The following is a 24,939-nucleotide window of genomic DNA, read 5'->3' on the forward strand; positions in this document are numbered from 1 at the left end:
TTCTTGGTCCAGCATCTTTATTTAACACTCGGTGTGAATATAAAAAATACTTTTTTTTTTTTTTTACACACCATAATCAAAGTCAACATATCCATCATAAATGCTGCTACTTTTTCATTTTCTAAAACTAGTTAAACCTGACTGTTCTGATGCACGGCTTTACAGTTTGTTTTTTGGATACGATTTATTGCAGCAACTTATATCAAGAGCCATGTTAATAAAACACATAAGATAATTTCCTTTGAGTTGACGCATTTAGGCATATTTCTGGTTGTCCGGCAAAATTCACTTAATATCCAACTTGACTTTGATGTTCATTGCTGCTAGCTCGGCGACAAAGTAGCGGAAGACGTATGGAACCGACACCGAGTCGATGGAGTCACTTTTCCCGCACAGGGTGCAGACAGTCTTGCGGTTACGCATGGACGACCAGTAGGGGGGAGGTTTCTCTAGGAGGGGGGAGAGCAGGCTGCCGCAGTCGACACACACCTGCGCCACCGAGCGGTCGGAGCAGTTGAAGAGGCGGTCGTGCAGCAGGAAGGACGAGCCGTGGGCCAGCAGGGCGTCTCGCTCCATCTCCCCGAACCGGATGCCTCCCTGAATGTTCCTCCCCCCCACCGGCTGGTTGGTCACCTTGTCTCGCGCTCCCGTCGTCCTCACCTGGAACTTGTCTGAGACCATGTGACGCAGCCGCTGGTAGTAGACCACCCCGATGAAGATGTCCGCCTCCAGCTCCAGCCCGCTCACACCGCTGTAGAGCCGCTCGGTGCCGTAGTAGTTGTACCCGCCCGCTCGGAGCATCTCCCCGAAGTACTCCAGTGCGGAGCTCTCCTCGGAGAAGGTGAAGGGCGTGGCGTCGTGGCTCAGGCCGTGCAGGGCGCCCGACTTGCCCGCCATGCTCTCGATGAGCATCCCGATGGTCATGCGGGAGGGGAAGCCGTGCGGGTTGAACAGGATGTCGGGGGCCATGCCGCTCTCCGTGAAGGGCATGTCCTCGGCGGGCCACAGACGGCTCAGGATGCCCTTCTGACCGTGGCGGCTGGCGAACTTGTCGCCGATGGTCGGGTTTCGTGGCACCCGCATGGTGATGCAGATGCGTTTGAGGCGGCCCGTGCCCGTGTCGTTGCTGCAGACCTTTATGTTGTCCACCACGCACGCCTCCTGGCTCCTAAGAGAAAAACACATTCACAGTTTATTAAAGTTAAGCGGCAAAATGAAACAGTGAAGAATTAAAATGTATGATATGTCATTTCCTGCCACTAGGGGACTCTAAATCACAAAGATGACGTGAAGTTCATAACTTAACGGGGTTAAGGAAAGATGATAGGAGAATCCATCAGGACTTAGAAAAAGAGGCTGCTTAGAAAATCCAAATGCACTTACACTAGGATAATAAAGGAAGTATTAAAGCTCCTTTCCTATCATCTAAAGCAGGGGTTTTCAAAGTGTGGGAAGGTGAGCCTCCCCTCAGAGAACATAAGAACAGCCGCGCCCCCCCCCCCTTCCCAATTATTATTGCTATTATTATTATATTTTGTTATTGTTGTTGCTATAATGCAGGGGCATTCAATTGCATTTCAAAGAGGTCCGGTAAGAGAAAATGTCATTAAATGCTCTGTTTTCGCTGTCTACCTTTCTCTTTTTTGAGCACGCCATTTGAAATTACTCCGACTGTTTCTCTCTTCTTGTCTCGTATCTGTGTTTGAATCTATCGCGCTGACTCACTGACTGCACCGATTTTATTGGCTGAGTTCCGCCACCTCCTTAAAACATTAAACAATAACTTTTTATCTTTATGTTTTAAACATTTTTTTTTAAAAACATTTTTTACATTTTCAACATGGTGGATACATCCTTATATGCTCCCGGCAACACACTAAACGTCAACTTTGCCTCCTTATTACACTCACCCCTACTTTAGTGGGAACAATGAGTCTGCGTCTTTGATGCGCACAGGCGGATGATGCGGGGATGCAATGTAGACGGGAATAAACGCAGATCATCCTCTGGCTGCAGCCTTGACCGGTACTTGCTTTTGATCAAAGTAAGTATTATTAAAATTAAAATAAAGGGCGGTGCCAGCCGTCAGCGAACCGAGCCGGCCGTCAACGGCCCGCTGACGACCGGCCGTTCTGTGATTCTCCAGAACACACAGATGGCCCTGCCGGGACCAGTCCATGAACATCCTAGCTTCGAATAATCGTGGTCATGAGACTTGGTGGTCATACTTTCCTCCGTTTTCTACCAGACGCTGTCTCCTCTCTCACTTTAGGTAACTTGACTAAAAATATCGCATAAAGTTAGCGGAAGTTAGCTAGATTTCACTGTTTCTCGTAATTATTTTCTCACGCTGCGCCTCCCCTGAAGCTCTCTGGCGCCCCCCCAGGGAGGCGCGCCTCACACTTTAAAAACCGCTGATCTAAAGAATCCGATAGGAACCTTCCTAAGCAAAATTGACAGTTCGATCACAACCCTGGCCCGTTTGTTTTTTTAAACCAGATTTCACTCTGAGGGATGACGGCACATGTGTATGTTTAGACTCTAGATGTGCACATAATATAACTTGTAGAACTATAAAAATGGAGGAACCTAAATCACTTTTGCCAGATAATCAAACATTGAAACCTACTTGTAGAAGTTGACGAAGGTCTGGCCGGTGTTCAGGTTGATGTAGCCGTAGAACGGGTCTCCGTATTGTAGAGTGGATCCAATGAATGGCAGTCCATCAGCGTCCAGTTTGTCATTGACTTTAGGGTCCCCGGGCTTGACCCCGAACACCACGCTGTCTTCTCCCCGCACTTTTTCTGCCAGGTCCACCAGCTCAGTCTTGTAGATGCTCCCGTGGGCGAAGCCTCTCTCCCAGGACGACTTGTTCACGATCTGATACGATCAAACTGGGTCAGGATTTACTATTTTTCTACTATGGTAAAGTAACGTTTGTGTTGTACTCACCATGGCGTCCTCCATGTCGTAGCCTGTGTAGGAAATAACGGCCACAATGGCGTTGGTACCGCTCGGGTAGTTGTCCAGGTTGTAGTGGTCGTACATGTAGGGCCGCACCATGGGGCTCTGAGGGGTCTGCAGCCGGTACAGCTTGTTGTCGGAGCGATCCAGGAAGGAGTGCAGGGGGAAACCCATCGTCTGCTTACCTGAAAGAAGAAATTAACAGATGAGAATTGAGAACATTACATGGATGACGGTTCCATTATCAAAACCTCCTATCAACCTGGTCCTTTATCCATTTGATATGAAGTTAATCTGGCTAAATTGTTATGGGGAGAAAGATACATGCAAAATATCTGAATAATTGAAAATGTTTTAAAATATTTGAATCTGGTCCAAAAAGGACTAAAACAGTCAAAAATGCAAAAATGCTACCCTTTTACGCAAAGTTCTTAAAAAAAAAATCTAAAAAACAAATCAAAACATAAACCGCCTTTCTTTTTTGATATCCAGATGTTCGGTTATTGGTAATTAGTAATTGTAAAAGATTATATTTTTAAGTAGCCCTCCCAACACTGACATACCCATCTGACACTGGTACATGTTCCTGGGGCTCTGGTTGTGGTCGGAGTATGGGATGAAGCTGGCCACCACACTGAGCATGCTGTGAGGGAAGAGCTCCTGGTGCGTGGTCACCCCCGGCTCTATCTCATCCTCCATGATGCCCACATTGATGTAAAGCTGGGGCAACATAGAGAAAAGAGGAATACATTACAGTTCCAGAGACAACACAATATGGAATTTTTCAAAAACAAATGGACACAGCTGCTGAAAATATGAATGCATGTATACATTATATATGTAAATATACACTAATATGGATCAGTAAGTAAGTAAAACTGTATTTATATAGCACCCTTCTCAACACAGATGTACAAAGTGCTTTACACAGGACACAATTCAAAGTACAACTATAAAATGTAGAATAAAAAGGCATAAAACAGCAGCAGGTAAACATACGATAAAACACCAATAAAAGACAGCTACTAACTCACCTCCTCCGACGACCCAAAGGCCTGTCGGAAAAGGTGGGTCTTTAACTGCCCCTTAAAAATCTCTATTAAGGCAGAGGTTTTTATTATCTGGGGGAGTTTGTTCCAAAGCCTTGGGGCCACCACCTCAAAGGAACGGTCACCCTTTAGCCTGGTTCGGGGCACCCTTAGGAGGCCTTGCTCAGAGGACCTCAGGGCCCGGTTTGTGATGTGAGGGTGGATCAGGTCATTGATGTAGGCTGGGGCTTGGCCATGGACAGCTCTATATGTGAAGACTAGTGCTGTAGCGACGCGTCGACTTCAAAATATCGTCGACGACATATTTCCGCGTTGACGCGTCGCTACACACACGTGGGTCACCCAAAGCAACAAGCAGTTCGCAATCGCACTTCAAACACAATGGAGACTGAAACGGCTACCACCTCCTCCTCACAGGATTGCGCACGAAGCCCCCAAACGGAAACATCTCGCCCTAGGTCTTCAAAAGCATGGGAATATTTTAAAGTTAGTCCAAAACGCAAAGATATTTATATCTCACTGAGACTGCTGCATAGCCTAGCAGAAGCAGCAGCTAGCTGTGGTGGCTACCATTAGCAGCTAGCATTTGCTCTCCGATTTTTCATAAAAATGGAATTATGGATTATAAATTCAATCATTTTTTTATACATAGACATTAAAAACCTATGGATTAACCGATTCAGCCGCGTTTTTTCTCATTTTAATGCCATTGAACACGTCTTTTGATCAGATTGACAGCTACGGTGGTGAGACGATCTCCCTAGAAGCTCTGTGAAGGTACGTGTTGTGATGACTGTATTTGCTTCCCCTGTCGCGAGTCCGGATCACTCAGTGATGATACTATATACCTACATAATCTGTGGAGTCTCAGCTTTAATCGGATATATTGTATGTGCAGCTACGATAAGTAATAAGGGTACTTTTATCTTGAGTTCTGTGCCAATGTCCGTTAGCATTTTTCGCTCAGGGGTCATTTAGATGCTTCTTATGAGACTTGTGTTTTGTTTTGGTAAACATGGTTTGTATCGTCAGTTAGCTGAGATTATTTCCGTTAATCTGGTATAACACATTAATAGGTTCTTAAATATTAAGATCCCCTGAGACACAGTATCGTGAAAAAAAAAATTTTTACATTACGTTTTTTATGAATTGAACAACAGAAAAATAATCGTATCTGGATATCATCTGCATAGCAGTGATACGAGACACCCTCAAATTGGCAAATTAAGCGGCCCAATGGGAGCATGTACAGGGCAAAAAGAAGGGGGCTAAAACAGAACCCTGAGGCAGGCCGCAGGATAGGGCCCACCGCCACGGAGAAACTTCTCTTCTCTATCAGTTTGTAATGACAAAAAAAACACATACTTGTTCAAAGGTGCCGATCAGCTCCTGCTTGCCCAGAGCTAAGTTGCGTACGGGTCGTACCATCCGGCAGGGGGTGGTGAAGAGGAACACGCCCGGGTACATGCTGGCCTTTCCTGTTTTAGGAACCAGAACGATCTCAGTCCAAGGAGGGATCTTCTTCTCTTTCAGCACCTGGAGGAATTTGTTTTAAATAGATGAAGATTGATCCCAGATTGGGAAGCAGTTTTGTTGCAGCAGCATGTTTACAAGACGTTGACTATGAGTTAGAAGTCAAATAAAAAAGATATAAAGTAAACATATATAGAATGAAGAGTAAAAGGGTAAATATCTACATATAGTAGTACATAGTACATATAGAAATGTATTATATATATATAAAAATATTTATTTAACATATACACAATATCAAATTAATAGAATAAGGTATGAAACTGCACAATTTCCATCCATCCATCTTCTTCCGCTTATCCGTGGTCGGGTCACGGAGGTAGCAGTTCCAGCAGAGAGCCCCAAACTTTCTTTTCCCTGGCCACATCAACCAGCTCTGACTGGGGGATCCCAAGGCGCTCCCAGGCCAGCGAAGAGATATAATCCCTCCACCTGGTCCTAGGTCTACCCCTTGGTCTCTTCCCAGCTGGACGTGCCTGGAACACCTCCCTAGGGAGGCGCCCAGGTGGCATCCTAACTAGGTGCCCGAACCACCTCAACTGGCTCCTTTCAACTCGAAGGAGGAGCGGCTCAACTCTGAGTCCCTCCCTGATGACCGAACTTCTCACCTTATCCCTAAGGGAGACACCAGCCACCCTGCGGAGAAAACCCATCTCGGCCGCTTGTATCCGCACAATTTGCAAACAAATAAATAAAGATAGGATACTATATACATAAATCATATGTGACCCGCTCTATCGAAATCAGTCGGAAGTCGCAACGGCTCATTTAAAAATAAACGTGGATTTGCGTAAAAAAACAATTTTTTCGGGGTTCGGGTGTTTTGTTTGATTTTAAACAAACAAAGTCTTGGCTTTCAGAATATGAAACTTTTACTTCCAAAATCACACGATAAATACATGTTTGAAGCTTGTAAAGGGACGAAGACAGGCACCTCTCACTCGCAATCTGCTCTTCTGCAGCGCCGCCCCCCTCCCTCCGGCTGAAATTATGAATGTAAGAGTATAGTAATCATAGATAACACGGCAGGGTCCGTTACAGTTTGTTTTCATCTGATTTTAATTAAACAAAGTCTTGGCTTTCAGAATATTAAACTTGTTTCGTCAAATTCAGATGATAAATACAGCTTTGAAGCTTCGGCATAATTACAAGCGGAGAACGGAGTAACTTAACGTCACAGCAGGCATAACAACAGCTGGTGTTTCTCGTGAGTGTTTTCCCCGGGAAACAAACACAATACACTAGGGGTGTAACGGTTCACAAACATTTCGGTTCGGTACGTACCTCGGTTTTTTGGTCACGGTTCGGTTCGGTACGTTTTCGGTACAGCAGAATTTTTTTTCACAAAACAAAACATATATATATATATTTTTTTTATTATTATTAAACTGTGAATAATGTATTCACTCAAATAAATACAACATATAATAAAATAAACATTAAGGTGCAGCATTTCGATGAACTGAAATAATCTGTATTTGAACTTTACTGTAGGCTACTAGTACTCACAAAACATAAACTATTAGTTTTGGGTTTTTTATTTTTTATTAAACTGTGAATCTTCACTCAAAAAAATACAAAATATAATAAAATAAACATTAAGGTGCAGCTTTTCGATGAACTGAAATAATCTGTATTTGAACTGTACTGTACTAGTTCCTAAGCAGCCAGCTTGACATTATGACTTGCTTGTCATTGTATTTTCATGTTTTTTTAAAGAAAAGTTAACTTGTCCACATTGCTTGCCGAAAGGGCAGATCTGCTGGCACTAACAATGTCTCCTGCTGTGGAGAACACCCTCTCGCTAGGGACAGAGGTAGCAGATACAGCCAGGTAGCGCTTTGCTAACATGGCAACATAAGGATATTTGGCGTTTGTAATAGCTTTGGCTCGGTCTGATCTTTCTGCGAGTGGTGGAGGCTTAAATGCTAGTGGGAGTTGGGTTTGCACTTCAGTCTTTTTTCTTTTGGTACCGGTGATATTCACGTTCGGGTGATGCCTTTTCAAGAGTGTGCAAGTTTGCTATATTGCCAGCCGCGTAACCAATTTTAGTTGAACAATGCCGACAAACAGCTTTGGTTCGGTCCACCTGTCTTTGTCCGTCATCCTTGTACGTAACTGCGAAACCAAAATGTTCCCAAACCGGAGACTTCAATGATGCTGGAGGATTTTTGAGCTCAACTTTATCAGCGTTCGCCATTAATTTTCGACAGTTCCTCAAATTACTGACTAAATTTGAACGCATCCCTCTGACCAGCTCTCATAATATGCCTCTCATCCAATGAAATGACTTGCTCGCTCTATGACACGTTGAACCCAATGTGAGCAAATTACTCTGAATGCTGCGACGCAGCACCTGAGATTACTTCCAAAAAGTTGTTCACGTTCTCAATTTTTTTACGTCTAACGTTATATTCGTTCGGTACACTTCAGTACACACGTGTACCGAACCGAAGGGCCCGTACCGAATAATTTCGGTACGGGTACGTGTACCGTTACACCCCTACAATACACACAAACGCAAAATTACACAAACACACACACGTATACACACACACTCGCGCTTCCCCTCCAAACGAAAATATCTTCCCTCCGTAGTATTTTGATCATTTGCTAATAATCAATCAGATCGATGGATTCCAGAGAAGAGGAAACTTTGAAGGCCTTTTTCTCAAAATGATGACTCTGTGACAGTCATTATATAATGTGACATATTTTGCTTAATATTTGGAGTACAACAACAATCCTGATATCATTAGAAAGCTAGGAATCTCCTCTTTCCAGCTGTGTATACAACTCAAAATGTGTCTTCGGGTCAATGCGACTGATTTCGATGGAGCAGGTCACTTATTAGTTGGCGAGTTGATTTTGGGTACAATTTGTTCAAGGGTATTGACGGGGAAAACAGTGAAATCTGGTTCAAAAGAAAATAATTCATCTGTAAAAATGTAGCCAGAGGGTTGTTGATTTTGGTCAGAAACATTTCCTGTATCAGTCTTTGTGACAGCGGAATACTATTATTGTATTATATATAATAAATATTTACGCCCCGGCGGATGATTGGCACAGACGCTGTTTAACTTGTACAGTTGACGTACCTTGAACATGCGCAGAGAGTCCACCACCACCGGGGCGAGCTCTGCCTCCACCCAGCCTACCACAGCTCCATCCAGCAGCACGGGGTAGCAGTCTGCGTACGCCTTACCCGGGGTCCCATCCACCGGAGTCACACCTGAGACAACAAATATGAAATACACATTCAAATGTGTCAAACAAAGTAAAAGTACAGAATCTCATTCACAGGGTATATGCAGGAATCCTGAAGTCAAATGTAATACCTTTTAAGACCTTTTTTAAGACCCTTTCCATAAATGTTAAGACCTCATCTCCACTTTGAGTTCTAACCGGTTACATTGGCGACACACTTTACCTCACAGTTACTATATACAGTATTGATTGTCCTTTCTCCTTATCTTCCAACCATTTGGACGCAGACTTGCATTTCCCCATAACGATGTTGTTTAACAACCGGCGTAAACGGACCTTCAAGCTATCAAGCAGTGAGCGTGCGATGTCCTGTTCAGATGACGTCACATCCAACGGGATGCCATAAATAAACTACACAGAATCACACTACACACCTACGCCATGATTACATTCAGGCAGACTGTAGAATACAACCTCTTTGGACAATTTATATACTTATTGAAAACAAGCTACAAAATGTAATACCTTGGAAAATGCCCTTTAATACTTTTTAATAGCCTTATATTTTCGCTAAATTGATTTATCAACTTTTAATACTTTTTAAGACTCCCATTGGTTTTAGGTGTTTTTATAAATCAAAGGTTACGTGTAACCTGCTGTTTATTGGCTGGCAAGGCGGGGGGGGGGGGGGGGTAGTATTGGTTGGTATGTAGGGATGCTCCGATTGGCAATTTTGGGGCCGATCGCCGGAATCGCCGATCCGATCGAGTGGGCGGGGCCTAAATGGAAGATTTAAACATCATTTTAATCTTCCATTTAAAGTGATGTTTAAAACTCAGTTAAGGGGCTCATTCACTGGAGCTTCCACAAACAACAATCAACTTAATTATTACATTCAAATGATGTACATTATTCAAGTTTACATTCACTTTGGATAATAACACGGGAGAAATTAGTGGAAGCGCTCTCTTTTCCTCTCTCCCTCTCTCTCTCCTCTCTCTCTCCCCCCTCTCTCTCCTCCCTCTCTCCCTCTCCTGACAGCCTGTCAGTATCTCATGCAGCTCACTGATCCAGTAATGAGTGACCCGACAGTGAAGAATACATATATTTATAACTAGTGTAGCTTGTTCCAGAGGTAGATAAAATAGCTAAGTGTGTTAGGTCTAACTCTTAGTGTGTGTTGCTCCGCTCAGCGGTCCGTCACAGCGGGCGGAGCTGCAGGATTTCTGCTTCACACACGTTGCATTCCGCTATTTTACTGTCTTTTTCGGACACCTTGAAATACTGCCAGACCGATGAAGCCATTTTGGCGAGCTTGTTTTGCCACGCACAGAGAAAAGTGTCATGTATTTTACGTCATGCGATCGGCTCTCGCGATCGGCATGTTTAGAGAGCACCGATCGATCGGTAGAGAGTGAGTATCGGCCGATCTCGATCGGAGCATCCCTATTGGTATGTTGGTATGTGAAGCACTTTGTCTTACCTTTTGTGTATACAGTGCTATATAAATAAAGTAATAATAATACTGTTACTTCTCTTTTCTGTCATGGATGTGAACTTAATTGATTTAAATGTTATTAACGTGCCTTTGTCTCTTTATTCAATATGTTGGTCTACTCTTTTATTTAGTCTTTTATCTGTAGTCTCCCCTTTGCTTTTATCTGTAGTCTCCCGCCTCTGTGTGAATAAAGGAATTCAGATTTAGCAGATGAGTTTTCCTCACCGAGGGAGCAGAGCAGGGCAGGGAGGGATGTGGTGAGTAAGGTCGGCGCCACGATCTCACAGATGGCCGTCATGTGGTTCATGAGTCCGCAGGGCTCCCCATCCGGAGTGTGCACGGGACACAGGAAGCCCCAGGACTCGGGGAGCAGCTTTCGGACTGAAGTGGTCCTCATCTTGGCGAAGGCTGCTCCTCTGTGCACGCAGCGGAAGTGGGACAGGTAGCGGATGAAGTTCAGTTTGTCAGCTACAACGCACAGGCCTGTGTTCTGTATCATGCCCAGACCTGTGACAGGGGGAAGGGATGTTGGTTTAATATGGGAACCATCTAGAAAGACGGTCGAACCCGGTACATTCCTCCGTCTGCATGCGGTGCACTTTTGCTAAATGTTTAGACAAATTGCTCGTGCTTACATGCTAAACTCTTATTGCACTTATGGTAACAAGTATTCTCCACATCGAGACGGGTAAAGTTTAACCACACTCGGAGCGCGTTCTCTCCGCCATCTCCGCAGTGTGCTCCGCTGCATGTAGCAGCTGCGTGTGTGTAAACTGCCCGCCCCCTCGCACGCAGACGGGGGAGAGAGATCTCGTCTGATCGAAATACATCATAGACGCATTTTTGTCTTTGCATATTAGAAACGAGTTGGCGACACTAAGACTGCGATATAATGTTTTTTAGCAATAATACATGACATATATAAATGTACTGTATGCATTCAAAAGTGCTGAATAAATGTTTTATGGACCCATAATAGTGATTATTATTTAAGTTAAGTTTTGCCATAATCATGTCTATTTCCCCACTACTTAGATTCCAGTTGTTGGAACATACGTCGAAAAGTACACTTGTTTTTTAATTTAATCAACATGTTTAAATCCACTGCTTTGGGGTAATCTCTACAAATTAACTAACTGGGATTTATCAGCGTCAATGCAATTTTTAGAACTAAAAAGCTAACTTTTATCAAACTACATCATGGTCGCATGACTGCGCATTACCACAGTAAGCTAAGATAAGGGCGGCTAATTATGGGCTCCGAACAGTCTCATAATACACACATGCACACAAAAGGATTCACATTTGTATTTCCGGATCTACACTTGTGTTTTTCAATCCACACACAAATGTGTTCCGTTTCATATACATGTAAATAAAATCCAAATACAGAAAAAAGTTGTACATATGTATTTTTGATCCTCACATTAGTTTTCCGTTTAAAACCTCTGAACCTGCAAACACAACCCGCTTTCTGTGCACGGATCGCTGTGCATTCGTGTGTGGGTTTTTTGAGACTCCCCCAGGCCCGGTTCTACGGGGGGTGCATAAGGGTGCATTGCACCCTCAGTTGAGTCGTTATGCACCCTCATTTGAAAAATGAAAAGTGAAAAAAAAAGGTGAAAAATATTACATGTACAATAATAATAGTAGTAATAAGAAGAATATAGTTGAAATAAAATAAATTGTAATTGTGGTTAAATAACATTGTCTGCTGCATTTATTTGGTCAATTTAAACGGTAAGTAACGTTATTATGTCAGGTGCGCGTGACCTGTGCCGCTGCACATTCATCATCTGCAAGGTGCTTACACAGCAGTCGGTGATGGACATCAGAAAATGGTTAAAACAACCAGCCCTTATCGCCAGCAGTAACACTGCATCTACTGCAGGTAATAACAGTTCAGATCATGGGGACATTAATGGCGCGTTTCCACTGCAGCGGGTAGCCCCGTTTTAAGCGTCCTTAACCGTCCTCAAGCGGCCAGGCCAGTTTTTGGTGGCCTTTCCATATAGCCTAGTACCGGCTAGCGGGTACTTTTTCCCTCTTTTTCCGGCCTCATAAAATCGTGGTTCCCTCAGACCAGGGCCAGGGCTGAACTAGTGACGTCAACACTCTCGACTGCTGATTGGTCAGAGAGAATCGTCACAAGATCGCGCGCGAGTTCATCCCTAGCGTCGCATATATATTTAGAAGCAAGCTTGCAGCATTTTTATAAACAGCATTTTGTAAACGGATGAGCTACAAAAATGGCTACGTCTTATAAGAAAAGGACACCGTGGTCGACCGAGGAGGTGACGACGTTCCTACATCTCATTGGGGATGATCAAATCCAGCGGGAGCTCGACGGAACAACTCGAAATGTGAACAAAAACAAAGCTGATCGCCCCGCCTACACTGCGTTGCTACCCCAGGTCCTAAACTGTAATGGAAATGCGCCACGGCCTCGGACGGCCAGCAAGGCAGCCCGAGGCCTGAGCGAGGACGCTTAGGCGACCACTGTCGTGGACACTAACGCCCGCCTCGCCCACGGAGGCGGAGCAGCCGTCTTCGTTGGCCCAAACACCGCCACCCCTCAGCGGCCCACAAGTGCCAGAGGACCTCGGCAAAACAGAGCCTGCACAGGTATATTTAAAAAAGTTCCCAACTCGCCTGTACAGTGGGGTAAGGCGCTCATTTTGCAGCTCATGGTTTCAAAACAGAGATTGGCTGGAATATTCATGTAAAAAAGATGCCATCTTCTGCTATGCATGTAGACATTTCGGTTCAAGTAAGTCAGATGCCTTCACCACAACTGGCTACAACAACTGGCGCCATGCTCTTATAGGCATACTTGATAAGGGACTGGGAAGGCATGCATCAAGCAAATAGATCACATAGATCCATAGATCTCTTAATGTTGCTCTCAAAATGCACCAGATTGATGCTTTTAACTTCAATATAAAAATAAAAAAATCTTCCCGGGGGAGCATGCCCCGGACCCCCCTAGAGGAGGTGAGGACCCCCCAGAGGGTGTTAGGTCCACTCAACACTTGTAAAAATGTCTAATCTCAGATGCACCCTGAGTCATTTTGTTCTGGAACCGGGCCTGGACTCCCCTGACGGTCAGCCGATTCGTACTTGTATTTTTTTCTATCTATAGCCAATCAGATGTCTCCTTCATTCTAAGCCAATCACATGAGCGCGCCCCCACGAGGGTATGATTTATTGCGTTCATGACACTTCATATACGCATTTTGCGTTGTCCGGTCAGCTCGCTAAACAGAGGACGGAGCATCAGGTGATCTCAAAAGTGTCTCAAAAACCCACACACGAATGCACAGCGATCCGTGCACAGAAAGCGGGTTGTGTTTGCAGGTTCAGAGGATTTAAACGGAAAACAAATATGTGAGGATCAAAAATACATATGTAAAACTTTTTTCTGTATTTGGATTTTATTTACATGTATATGAAACAGAACACATTTGTGTGTGCATTGAAAAACACAAGTGTGGATCCGGAAATACAAGTTTGAATCCTTTTGTGTGCATGTGTGTATTATGAGACTGTTCTGAGCCCATGGCTAATGTCAGCGTGATGAATTTAAGTCTTATTTGGCTACTAGTTAGCAACCACCATTTGTAAGCTACAAAAAGCCTCAGAAATTCACTAGTGGGATATTTACTTAAAGGTGGGGTATGTAATTTTGGAGAAACCAGCTCGAGTGCGCTAGAATTTGAAAATACACAGCCGGAAGAAATCTGCTACTTCCTTCCAGAGCCCCTCCTCCAACACACGAACGCGCACATGACCAATGAGGGCACGAGATCAGTTTGTGCACAGATGGAAGGTTGACAGGCAGGTAGGCCACCCAATGAAATTTTTTTTAATGGATTTTTTGTCAAAGCACTTCAGATATTCATTGCTATCGGGATGTTAAGCGCATTCCATAGAATATAACAAAAAGTGTATCTCGAGGCGGTTTCTCAAACTTACCTACCCCACCTTTAAGTGTTTTATGTCGGATACTTTTTTTTACCTACAGTCAAACCATTTCGGGCTTCCTGCGCCACTGAGCAACTTTATGAGAATGAACAGGGTATCCAGTTCTCTTTATACATCTCCATGATACCTGCACGGGTCTATTAAAAGGGCCGACTAACAGCAACAATACCATTAATTACATTTATATAAGTGCAATCAAAGGAAACCGTTTTCTCTTTTTTCAACTTATCGAAAAAAAGGACGACTGTCTCAGTGGCAATTTAAAAATGCTGTATGGTGACAGGTATTAAAAGCTTTAGAAACCCTCGATAGAAACGTTCCATGTAAAGACGTTTGGTACAGCCCCTACTCAAACAGAACTCATATCACTATACCTGTCTTGGAGCTCAGGTTCCCGGTGGCCAGCAGATACTCAAAGGGTTTGGTCAGGTCCGTGCCCATGTTGAATATCTTGATCACGTTTTCAGCGGTCCACACTGCGCTCAGTCTGCTGCCTCTCTTCTCAAAGGAGAGCTTCACAGACAGCAACCAGGCAGACATCCTCTCCTGTTGGGAACAATGCAGGGGTTCAATCCATAACCAGAGATGTAACTGTAGGAATACGATCTAGCTGTTTGTCAGAGCCTTCATGTGTCCATCTCATTTCAATTTGATGTTCGTTGTAGAATTGGGAAAACACAAATAACTTTTATTCCAAGTGTCACTGGCAGGTAAAATCAACAGGTTAAAAGGGCCAGACACGATTACAAAAACAGGCATTCCAATAGCGGAACTGAAAAACTCATAAACTCTCTTAAAGTGACAGTACACAATTCCAAAAATGAGTCTATTTTAGACATGTAAAATTAAACTTCAATTCAAATCTCAATAAAAAAATTCTTATCCTCTTATTAAAGTACTTTGAATATACTTAAATTCAAAATGTACATCTTTCAGAAAACAGCCAGGAAGAGCTCTCTTAAACTAACAGTACACATTTCCAGAATTCTAACATTAATCTTAATTCAAATCTCAACAGAAACGATCTTATGTATATGATTACTGCAATTTCTATAACCCTATTCCAAAAACACATCTTTTACAAAATGTGGAAAACTCTTATATGGATGACAACCCAAGTCTTGTCCTATATCAGGCGTGCCCAACCAGTCGATCGCGAGATGTGTCTAAAAATAAAACAAAAATATTCAGTTTTATCGTTAATGTCCTATAACATAATCTTCCTGTGCCAGAATAATGCACTTGAACGCATCAAAGCTTTGTGATTGGTGTGACCCCATGTATCGGGGTGTGGCTGGTGGGCAGTAGTTCGCTGTTGTCCGTGTCAACAGGAGTGCCAGTCCGCACACACACAAGACCGCTATTATGGCAGAAGCAAAAAAGCCCAAAATATATCATTTTCACTCCGAGTGGGAGGATGATTATTTTTTTGTTTATTCCAATTCAAAGTCCATCTGTCTCATCTGCAATGCGAGCGTGGCTTTATCGAAGAAGGGTAATTTAGGAGCGGCATTTCAAAACGGTGCACAAACGCTACGAGACGGAATTCCCTCCTAATTCTGCCCTACGCTCTTCTGTTCGTTTCGTGCATATGTAAGAGAGTTAATCATGTGAATACATCATTATAAGTTGTGAATTTTAAGAGATGAGATTGTTTCATTTCCCGTGGGAACACCGTCCCGTTGCACGTCTTTGTAACTTCCGGTATGTATTTTCCACCCTCCGCGGACTGGCCATCTGGAGAATCTGGAGAATCATAGAACAGCCGGTCGTCAAGGGCCGGCTCGATTCGCTGGCGGCCGTTTATGTTTTTAAATGGCATCATTTTCTCTAGCACCCCACCCCCCTCTCTATTTGGACTGGTAAATCACAGCAGACTGGCAACTTTAAAAGTAGCTCTTGGTTCAAAAAAGGTTGGGCACCCCTGTCCTATATGCAAGATGTAAAAACATATATTTTGCTTCTGCATTCCTCAGTGAGCATACCTTCATGAACATGAGGTAGAGCTGCCCAGGGGTGAGCACCTCCTGACACATGATGCTGTCGGGGTTCTCCTCCATGCACTCCTGCTTGGCGAACGTGAAGAGCTTCCTGGTCATCAGACACAGCAGGTAGAACTTCTCCATGCCCGACTTCAGGTGGATACAGATGCACTCGCTGGTCACAACAGAAGAAAAGGTTCTTCATTTTACATTTTTTTAATGTACGCAAAAATAATTACACAGACTTTTGGGGTTGTACATTTTGCATCATAATCTGTTGTTTTTCAGTTTTTAAAGCTGCCTACATTATATTCTTTATAACATCTCATTTACCATTTTTAGGTTTTAATAAATAACCTACATAAAAAGCTAATAGATCATGCATTTCTGAGGGCATGGAGAGAATTAACACAACCATGCGGTCAGCTTTCATGTCACACAAAGCAGATTAATGTAGGTTTTTATGTACAGATCATTTGCTTTTGATATGATGAAATACAAACAATGCAATTATACAAACTTAGTGTTTGTGTTGTGTTTCAGCAGAAAAATTTTCATGATTTTTACATTTCTCAACCCCTGATAACAGTATTGTCCCCATCAGGCTGTTGATGATATAAAAACACTTACTCCAGTAGGTAGTTGGCACACTGGTCGTTTGTGTACCACTCCGGCAGGTTCATCTTCACCCTGAAGCGCTCCCCCAGGTAGTTCAGCACCTTGCTGCGGGTGGTGCACCCCTCCTCCATGACCATGCGCAGCATCTCCGATGCACAGCTTTTGTAAAATGAATTGTCCTCGCGGCTCTTGATCAGCTCCTGGTATATCTGAAAGTCAGTAAAGTCCACCAGGGCCTGGAGGAGAAACACAGAGAGACTATACCTTCATATTTTAGTAGATAATGTTATGTAGATATTTAACATTTCTCTTTTCCCTGAAAAATGTATCTTGTTAAGCGCTGAACGATTTTCTTAAAGAACACAGAAATGTTGATTAATTGGACCAATATCACAATATTATCATGATTCAGGATAGGAGGGATTTATATGGTGGCCTAGAAATTAGCTACAAAGGCCCAACACATTTCAATAGGGAGATTCACTCTGCACATTCAGAAATGATGCAAATATGAAAGCACATGCAATTAAAGAAAATGCAAATAAAGCAAAATCTTCACCAACTTGACAACACATGTGCAACATTTAGGAAAAGCGCTTCATAATTAAAGCGGGGCAAAAAGCACACAACTACTGTTGACTAGGTTAGCCAGCTGGCTAATAGCAAATCTGCAGATCTGAAGGAATCATGCGATCGCATTGTTAAAATAAGACAATGAAACTTACATTTTAGGCACATTTACATTGACAGTTGGCCAACAGAACTATCCCAGAATACCAACAAGCATCTGTTGGTTTGTGAGGTTCTTGCAGCGTTTTTATTTGCAGCTTTTGCAGCACTTTTTGTAAATGCTGCGCATGTGTTGTCAGGTTGGTGAAGATGTTCTTTATTTGTATGTGTTTTAACACATTTGTGTTTTTTTATTTGCATCGTTTTGGAAGCTGCACAGGTTTCCCCTAATTGGAAATGTCTTTGGCCGTTGTAGTGCGTTTGCACTTGTCGGCCACCGTAGGTTGACTAGTAAAATACAAATCAGAATGATCATGGTGTGATTCTTAAAGAGGATCTGTACCAAACTAAAATGTTTTGTTGAACAATTTGTAGTCAAATTATTTCTATTCTAATTATTTGTTTTACATATTTAGCCGTTAACAAATATTATTTTCTCAAAAATGTGAATATTGCACTAGTCCTTATTGCGATTTGGTAAACATTTAGATTCCTTAAACCTTTATTAACCTTTTTTTATTACCTTAAGAGCAAAGCCTAGTGGGAGGAAGAAGAGCTCTTTCTGGTAGATGAAGTTCAGCATCACCGTCCCGTTTTCCAGATAGTGAAGGTTCATGTTGACGGCCGTGTGCTCTTCCTTCACGCAGCGCATTGAAATACCTGTGGTGGGGGGGGGGATTTCAATTACATTTTTAAATAATATGAGGCTGTAATGTTGAACCTGCACTATTATAACCCTTCTCATTTTACTGAGCATCATCTCTCAGGTGATATTTACCATACTGAGTGTATCCTTGCCCCCTGCTCTTCCACTTGGGTCTCGACATGGCGATGGGATAGTTCCTCCTCGGCATGATGAGCATACGGATAACCTTCTCATTTCCATTTACAATGAAATAGCCTCCCATTTCCTGTTAAAATAAATGAGGGACTTGATTCATAAAATGGGCCTGCTTTCCTTATTATCCCTCAAACGATGAGACAGTTGGGAATCACCTCTGATTCTTCATGGTGCTCCACCAGCTTTTTGGGGGACAAGCCGTGCAGGTTGCACAGCTTGGACTTCACCATGATGGGCACCTGACCCATGGACTGTTTGATGATGCCTTTGGGGATTCCGTTGATTGACCAGCTGACGTCCGCCTGAGATTATGCAAACCACAAACGGGATTAAAGAACAAAGTGTTATTGTGTCCTAAACAAACACCATCAAAATTGTAGTTAACCCGCCGGCGCGTCGAGGTGCGCATCATTTACGTAATTAAATCATATATTTTTGATTATAAGGAGTAGAAATATGATTCAGATAACCGTGGAATCGCTGGGAGTGTAGCTTTCCAACGTGACGTCAGGGTGCGTTCACACCTGCCTTGTATAGTCCGGTTGAATCGAACCCTGATGCGTTTAGCCGCTTGGTGCGGTTCATTTGGGTCGGTGTGAACACAATCCGAGACCTCTTAAGTGAACTAAACCAGGGGTTCCCAACCTTTATTGTGCCAAGGACCGGCAGATCCATTAAAAAAAAAATCGCGGACCGGTTGTCAATTTTAACTGATTTTAATATTTACTCACCAGCAGCAGCAACAGAGGCTAATTGTATGTAACAGCCTGAACAAATACTAGAACAATATGCATCCAAAACATTAACAACGTTTAAAAAATAACCAGTGTCGTTTTTTGGTTTTTCGGAAAAACGGAAAACCAAAAACAAGAATTGTAGCCAAACTGGCTTCACAGCAGTTCAAACACCACATGTCTCCGATCAGTTTACGTCTGTGAGGAAGAGAAAGAGAGAGACAGAGAAAATGGCTAAAAAAATCTCTTCGCTAGAGATGTTTTTCACTAGCAGCAGTGAAGATAGAGCCTCAGAACCTGAAGTCTTCGACTCTTCTGAAGAAGAAGAAGAATACAAAGACAACAACAAGGATCCATTTGGGACATGGGTAAGTGTAACTATTACAGTAATAGTGTACTGGCAATGTGTGGGGAATACCGCGAAAATGAACAACACGTTTATTGATATATATTTTTTATCGACAGTCATGAACTTTTTCTTGGGACAAAACTCTCCATTAGCAAACGTTTCGTCTTTTATGTGTAAACGTTATTTTGGTGTGTAAAAGTGAGATGATTCAAATAATCATTTATTCGTCCCACAACAGAGACATTTACAGTGGCTATATGTGACATGTTTTTGCCATCGATTATTTGACCATACTGTTCTGTACAGATGAGACGGTCATAGATGTGTTTATATGTGTGCCTGTGATTATTTTACCATACTGTCTTGTGCAGATGAGACTTTGTTAGGCATTGTTATTTGTGCTTGAGCAACATTTTACTTGAACTTTATTTCAATGAAATTAGTAGTAATTATTGTCCTACATTTTAATTTGTTTTACAGAGATGTTTCACAGCTGCCTGGGCCTAGTGGCCCACAGGCGGCGTATATCCAGCAGCCAGAACATCCATCTGTTAGACCCTCCAGAAAAACGCGATTCTGCGATCGCAAAATTTACCGCATAATCAGCAAAATGGCACGGATTTTTAAAAGCCGCATATTTATCAAAAGGCCGCATAATCCCCGCATTTTTCCACACAAAATTGAGGGAAAAAAAAGTTAACTCGTCTTGACGTGAAGTGATGATGATGCGCGACGTCATCAGCTCGCGCATCACAGAAGGTAAACAACACCGTAGAGTGAACGTGTGGAGCTCACACGAGAGTTTCTCTTCACCAAGATGAAAACATCTAATCCATCTCATTTACCGACGAACATTTCTGCTAAAGGCCGGGCAAAGCAGTTCCCCGATGTCTTGCATGAAAGTGGGGGGAAACTATTATGCACCCCGTGCAACTGTGTGTTGGAGCATAAGAGAACATCGACGGTGACGACCCACTTTGATTCATTCAAAGATTCGAAAATGCTTTCTGCTACTGCGGAGAAGAAAGCCAAACAACTCACGTTCACCGAGGCATCGACCTCCAAAACGCTTTCGAGGGCTACAAGAAACGAAGTGAGTAGCCTACAAGATTGAAGCTGGTCAGATAACGAACGAGTAAATGAAAACAGAATGAGGCGGAGAAGTGTGTGTGTGTGTGTGTGTGTGTGTGTGAGAGAGAGAGAGAGTGAGATTAAAATAGCCCAATTGCTTTTACAATAAATAAACATTGAATGTGTTTAATTGAATAGTAAAGGGGTTTAACGTTAGTGGCAGGTTGTGTGTGAGAGAGAATAAATAAATAAGACAGCCCAATATTTATTTTTTCCGCATATTTCGCAACTTCCTGCAATTTCACCGCATAAAATCACATAAAACCCAGAATGTTTGATCGCATAATCAAGGATTTTAGCCCGCATAATCAAGGATTTTAGCCCGCGTTTTTCTGGAGGGTCTATTCTGTGCCGGCCCCCAGGTCAAGATCTACCGTGACTCAAGGACCAGCATCACTACAGCGGCCTCCATCTGCAGCTGCCACCAGGTCAAGATACACACCGCACAAGTAATCAGCAGCGAACCGCTTCAACACGTGTATTTCGGTTTATTCACGGCATTCATTTTGTTATTCTACAGTATTGTTATTTTATAGTTATTTGTTAATGTAACCCAATTTGTGTTCTCTGAAATTGAAAAGGATTTTGTATTGTGTTTGTTACTTTCGTTGCAGTTGTATATGTCTTAAGTGTAATTTGGCTTGGCTTCCTATTTTGTATGGACATGCTTTTATTTTGAAGGAGAGGTAGCGCTGTTGACAGGAAGTTGTTGTTGCTATGGAAACAATGTGCCGGACATTAACGGAGAAAAGTAATATCTACATATAAAGACGGAGAAAGTAAACAATAACGTTTATGGTTAAGTGTTAGCACCCCCCGAAGAGGCACAAGCTCTTACGTTGATATTGGAGATTTCAATAAATTGAATTTGGAGAAAAAAAACGGGGGGAAACAAACAAAACAAATAACGAAATTCAAACCCGAATAGTACTCCAACGAACAAATATTCGGATATTCGGGTACAGCCCTAATTTATAATGAATAGTTGGTTGAAAGTTCTGATGTTCAATATTATAAATAGTGGTATTTTGGTTAAAAAACACATATTTACAATAAATTGTTGGCTGAAAAAAATAAGTTTGAATGCTCAATTTGTATTTGTACACGTCACACAACCTTGATATGTAATATGAAGTCATTATTCAGTCCTAATGTATCTCAGTCCCTGCTGTGGTGAAAGTAGAGTGATTAACACCTCGTTTCATTTTAGACAAGAATTACACATTTATTAGGGGTGCACCGAATGGGAAATTCTTGGCCGAAACCGATACCGAAAATAGGAAACAGTTGGCCGAAAACCGAATGCCGAAAATGATTAATAGAAATATATATATATAATGTATACATTTTTTACCAATGTTGTTCAGCTACCTGATTATGGAAATAGACATGATTATGGCAAAACTTAACTTAAATAATAATCACTATTATGGGTCCATAAAACATTTACTCAGCACTTTTGAATGCATACAGTACATTTATATATGTCATGTATTATTGCTAAAAAACATGATATCGCAGTCTTAGTGTCGCCAACTCGTTTCTAATATGCAAAGACAACAAATGCGTCTATGATGTATTTTCGATCAGACGAGATCTCTCTCCCCCGTCTGTGTGCGAGGGGGCGGGGCAGTTTACACACACGCAGCTGCTACATGCAGCGGAGCACACTGCGGAGATGGCGGAGAGAACGCGCTCCGAGGTGTGGTTAAACTTTACCCGTCTCGATGTGGAGAATACTTGTTACCATAAGTGCAATAAGAGTTTAGCATGTAAGCACGAGCAATTTGTCTAAACATTTAGCAAAAGTGCACCGCATGCAGACGGAGGAATGTACCGGGTTCGACCGTCTTTCTAGCAGCTCCACTGGAGTAACGTTTCCACGTCAGGTGTTTTGTATGCTAGCAGCAACACACGGAGTTAACTACATGATACAAACATGGGTTAATGATTAGAGGTAACTGAGTTATTTAGTTTGTTAAAATTTCAGCTATTCTGTTTACAGTCTGTCATCAGATTATTTAATACGATTTGTTAAAGGCTCAGGGCAATCTCGATGACAAAGGTCAATGTTCCCCCCCCCCTGTGAGCCAGCCGCGAGCATGGTCGCCGCGTCTTTATTACGTCATCACAACAATACGTTAGGTTACCAACGTAAGCCTGTTCTGACATTCGGTGATATTTTTTCGGTGCTAAAACCCTTTCGGCCGAAAGCCGAAAGGGTCTTTTTTACCATTTTCGGCCGATAATTTTCGGTGGCCGAATATTCGGTGCATCCCTAACATTTATATACAGTGTAATTCAAATATTTCACTAGTTTTGTAAGACTCATCTAAGACTTTGGTAACCAAATCTAAAACACCCAAAAAATTGGATGACATGAGTACATTTGTGTTTTCACACGAGTTTTGAAGATTTTCCGAAGATCGGATGTCAAATGTTAAACTTTAGAGCTACTTATCTCATCACACAGTGCTCTAAGGTGAGTCATTTGCACTTATAGCAAGACCAGAGATTGTCCTGAACATTTTGATATGTAACACATGGGGTGCCATATTATAAGAAGTACATTTAAAAAGGTGATTTAAGGAAACATCTAAGAATCGAGAAAATACCCTTAGACTCCAGAGGGTTAAACAGAAGAGAAGTACATTAGAAGTACTGGAATAGATCAGTTATAAGACCCTGTCATGTTATGAGCCAGACAGTCCTACATGTATTTTATCTTAGAATTTGTATGCCTAAAGCTGAGGGATATACTTTGTTAAAAGTAGCAATGTAGGCTTGCTTAAATATGAGTTTTTTGTTTAATTTAAAATAGCCTACTTTTAAATACAGAATACAAAATGACTTGATGATGTGAAGTCACTCTTATATTTGACAAGAATGTCTCCCATTTGTCCAGGCCATTCAAATCTTCTGAGACACATTGACCTGAACCTCACAAGCAGTTTAGATAATATCATTGTTAGCAGACTCACCACTAGCTTCCCTTTGTATGTGCATCTCCTCCCCCTGCACTCAGCAGGAAACACCTTCATCTCCCTGCAGATGTTGCCCTTGGCGACCACCGGGCTGTAGAGGGTGGCCTCCACAAACGCCAAGCTGATCCTGTCATTCCTGAACGTGAACTCCAAGGGAGGGATGGCCTGAGAGATATGACACATCCCAAAACACATGAGAAACAATCCTTGTAAAATACTGAAGGGTTTCCAAAGCAACAAACACAGTCACTAAAACAGACTATAATAGGGGCAACGTTTGTGGGGAAAGAACTAATCTACTTGGTGCTAGCTTTCACAGTATTGATGCTAGAAACCTAGCTAAACACATTTTGTCAACAAATGTTTTATTATATACAGTGGAAAAAATATTCAGAAGTTTTACTCAAGAAAAGTACTCATACCGTAACCACACTGTAGAAATACTCAAGTAAAAGTACTATGGTACCTAAGTAAAAGTATTTAAGTATGGTTGAGAAAATGTAACGTAGCCTATGAGGAATAATAATACTCTATTACTACATTTCAAAAATATTTTAAAGCAAAAGCACCAAAGTCACTAGAACATTTACTCAAGTAGGCCTACTGTACAGTGCTTCAGTACAATTTTGAACTTTAATTGAGTATTTCCATTTTCTGCTAATTTATACTTCTACTCTAATACATTTAAAAGGGAAATAATGTAATTTTACTCCACTACATTTAAGTATTTTACAAAAAGTCAATCAGAACTTTGTCTGTCGACAACAGTTAAATGCTACATTATGCAACAATATTATCTAGAAATGTCACATTTATAAATATAGTTATATACAGACATAAAAGCCATTATCTTCACAATGGTTACTTTTTATACTTTAGGTACTGTTGATAATACTTTTGTACTTTTACTTCAGTAATATATCATGCAGGACTTTTACTTGTAATGAAGTATTGTGACAATAATGTACTGCTACTTGTATGCAGGTGAAGCCTCTGAATACTGCTGAGAACACTGAGCTGTTATGTGCTTTCTAGCTGAGTTTACAGCATGTTAAAGTGACCTGCACGACGCGGCTCAGTCCATCAGTCAGAGCCTGGTCGAAGGACTCGATGTGGGCTTTGGTCAGGTCCTGCACCGCGGCATGCTGAGTCTCGTTCAGGATCCCGAAGCCCCTCTCTGTCAGGTTCTTTAGACTCGGAGCTTTAGGTAAATTATTCCACTTTGTTGAGGAGTCCATGATTGCAGTCCCAGGGATACATATGCTTGTTTACCACATGTGCATGGCGACACAGGAAGTACATCCCCGTGACACCGGAATATGTTTTCTTCTTCTAG

At 42.2% G+C, this 24,939-nt stretch overlaps 1 protein-coding gene across 2 annotated transcripts; it reads right to left on the reverse strand.

Moving 5' to 3' along the window:
* On the reverse strand, window positions 1–24,912 carry polr1b (RNA polymerase I subunit B). Of its 2 annotated transcripts, XM_034224022.1 has the most exons (15): window positions 24,665–24,912; window positions 23,601–23,768; window positions 18,561–18,707; window positions 18,343–18,475; window positions 18,088–18,224; window positions 16,848–17,071; window positions 16,221–16,392; window positions 14,610–14,781; window positions 10,477–10,758; window positions 8,645–8,778; window positions 5,379–5,549; window positions 3,528–3,684; window positions 2,953–3,149; window positions 2,630–2,880; window positions 1–1,168 (listed from the first exon to the last, which is right to left on the reverse strand). In XM_034224022.1, exons 1-15 carry the CDS (start codon window positions 24,839–24,841, stop codon window positions 286–288), a joined length of 3,405 nt encoding a protein of 1,134 aa, XP_034079913.1. In that variant the 5' UTR covers window positions 24,842–24,912; the 3' UTR covers window positions 1–285. The 2 variants fall into 2 exon arrangements, with proteins under 2 accessions (XP_034079913.1, XP_034079920.1); XM_034224029.1 differs by lacking the exon at window positions 10,477–10,758.
* Window positions 24,913–24,939: the final 27 nt, after the last annotated feature.

The sequence above is a fragment of the Gymnodraco acuticeps genome, unplaced genomic scaffold (genome assembly GCF_902827175.1).
Source record: "Gymnodraco acuticeps unplaced genomic scaffold, fGymAcu1.1, whole genome shotgun sequence".
NCBI lineage: Eukaryota > Metazoa > Chordata > Actinopteri > Perciformes > Bathydraconidae > Gymnodraco > Gymnodraco acuticeps.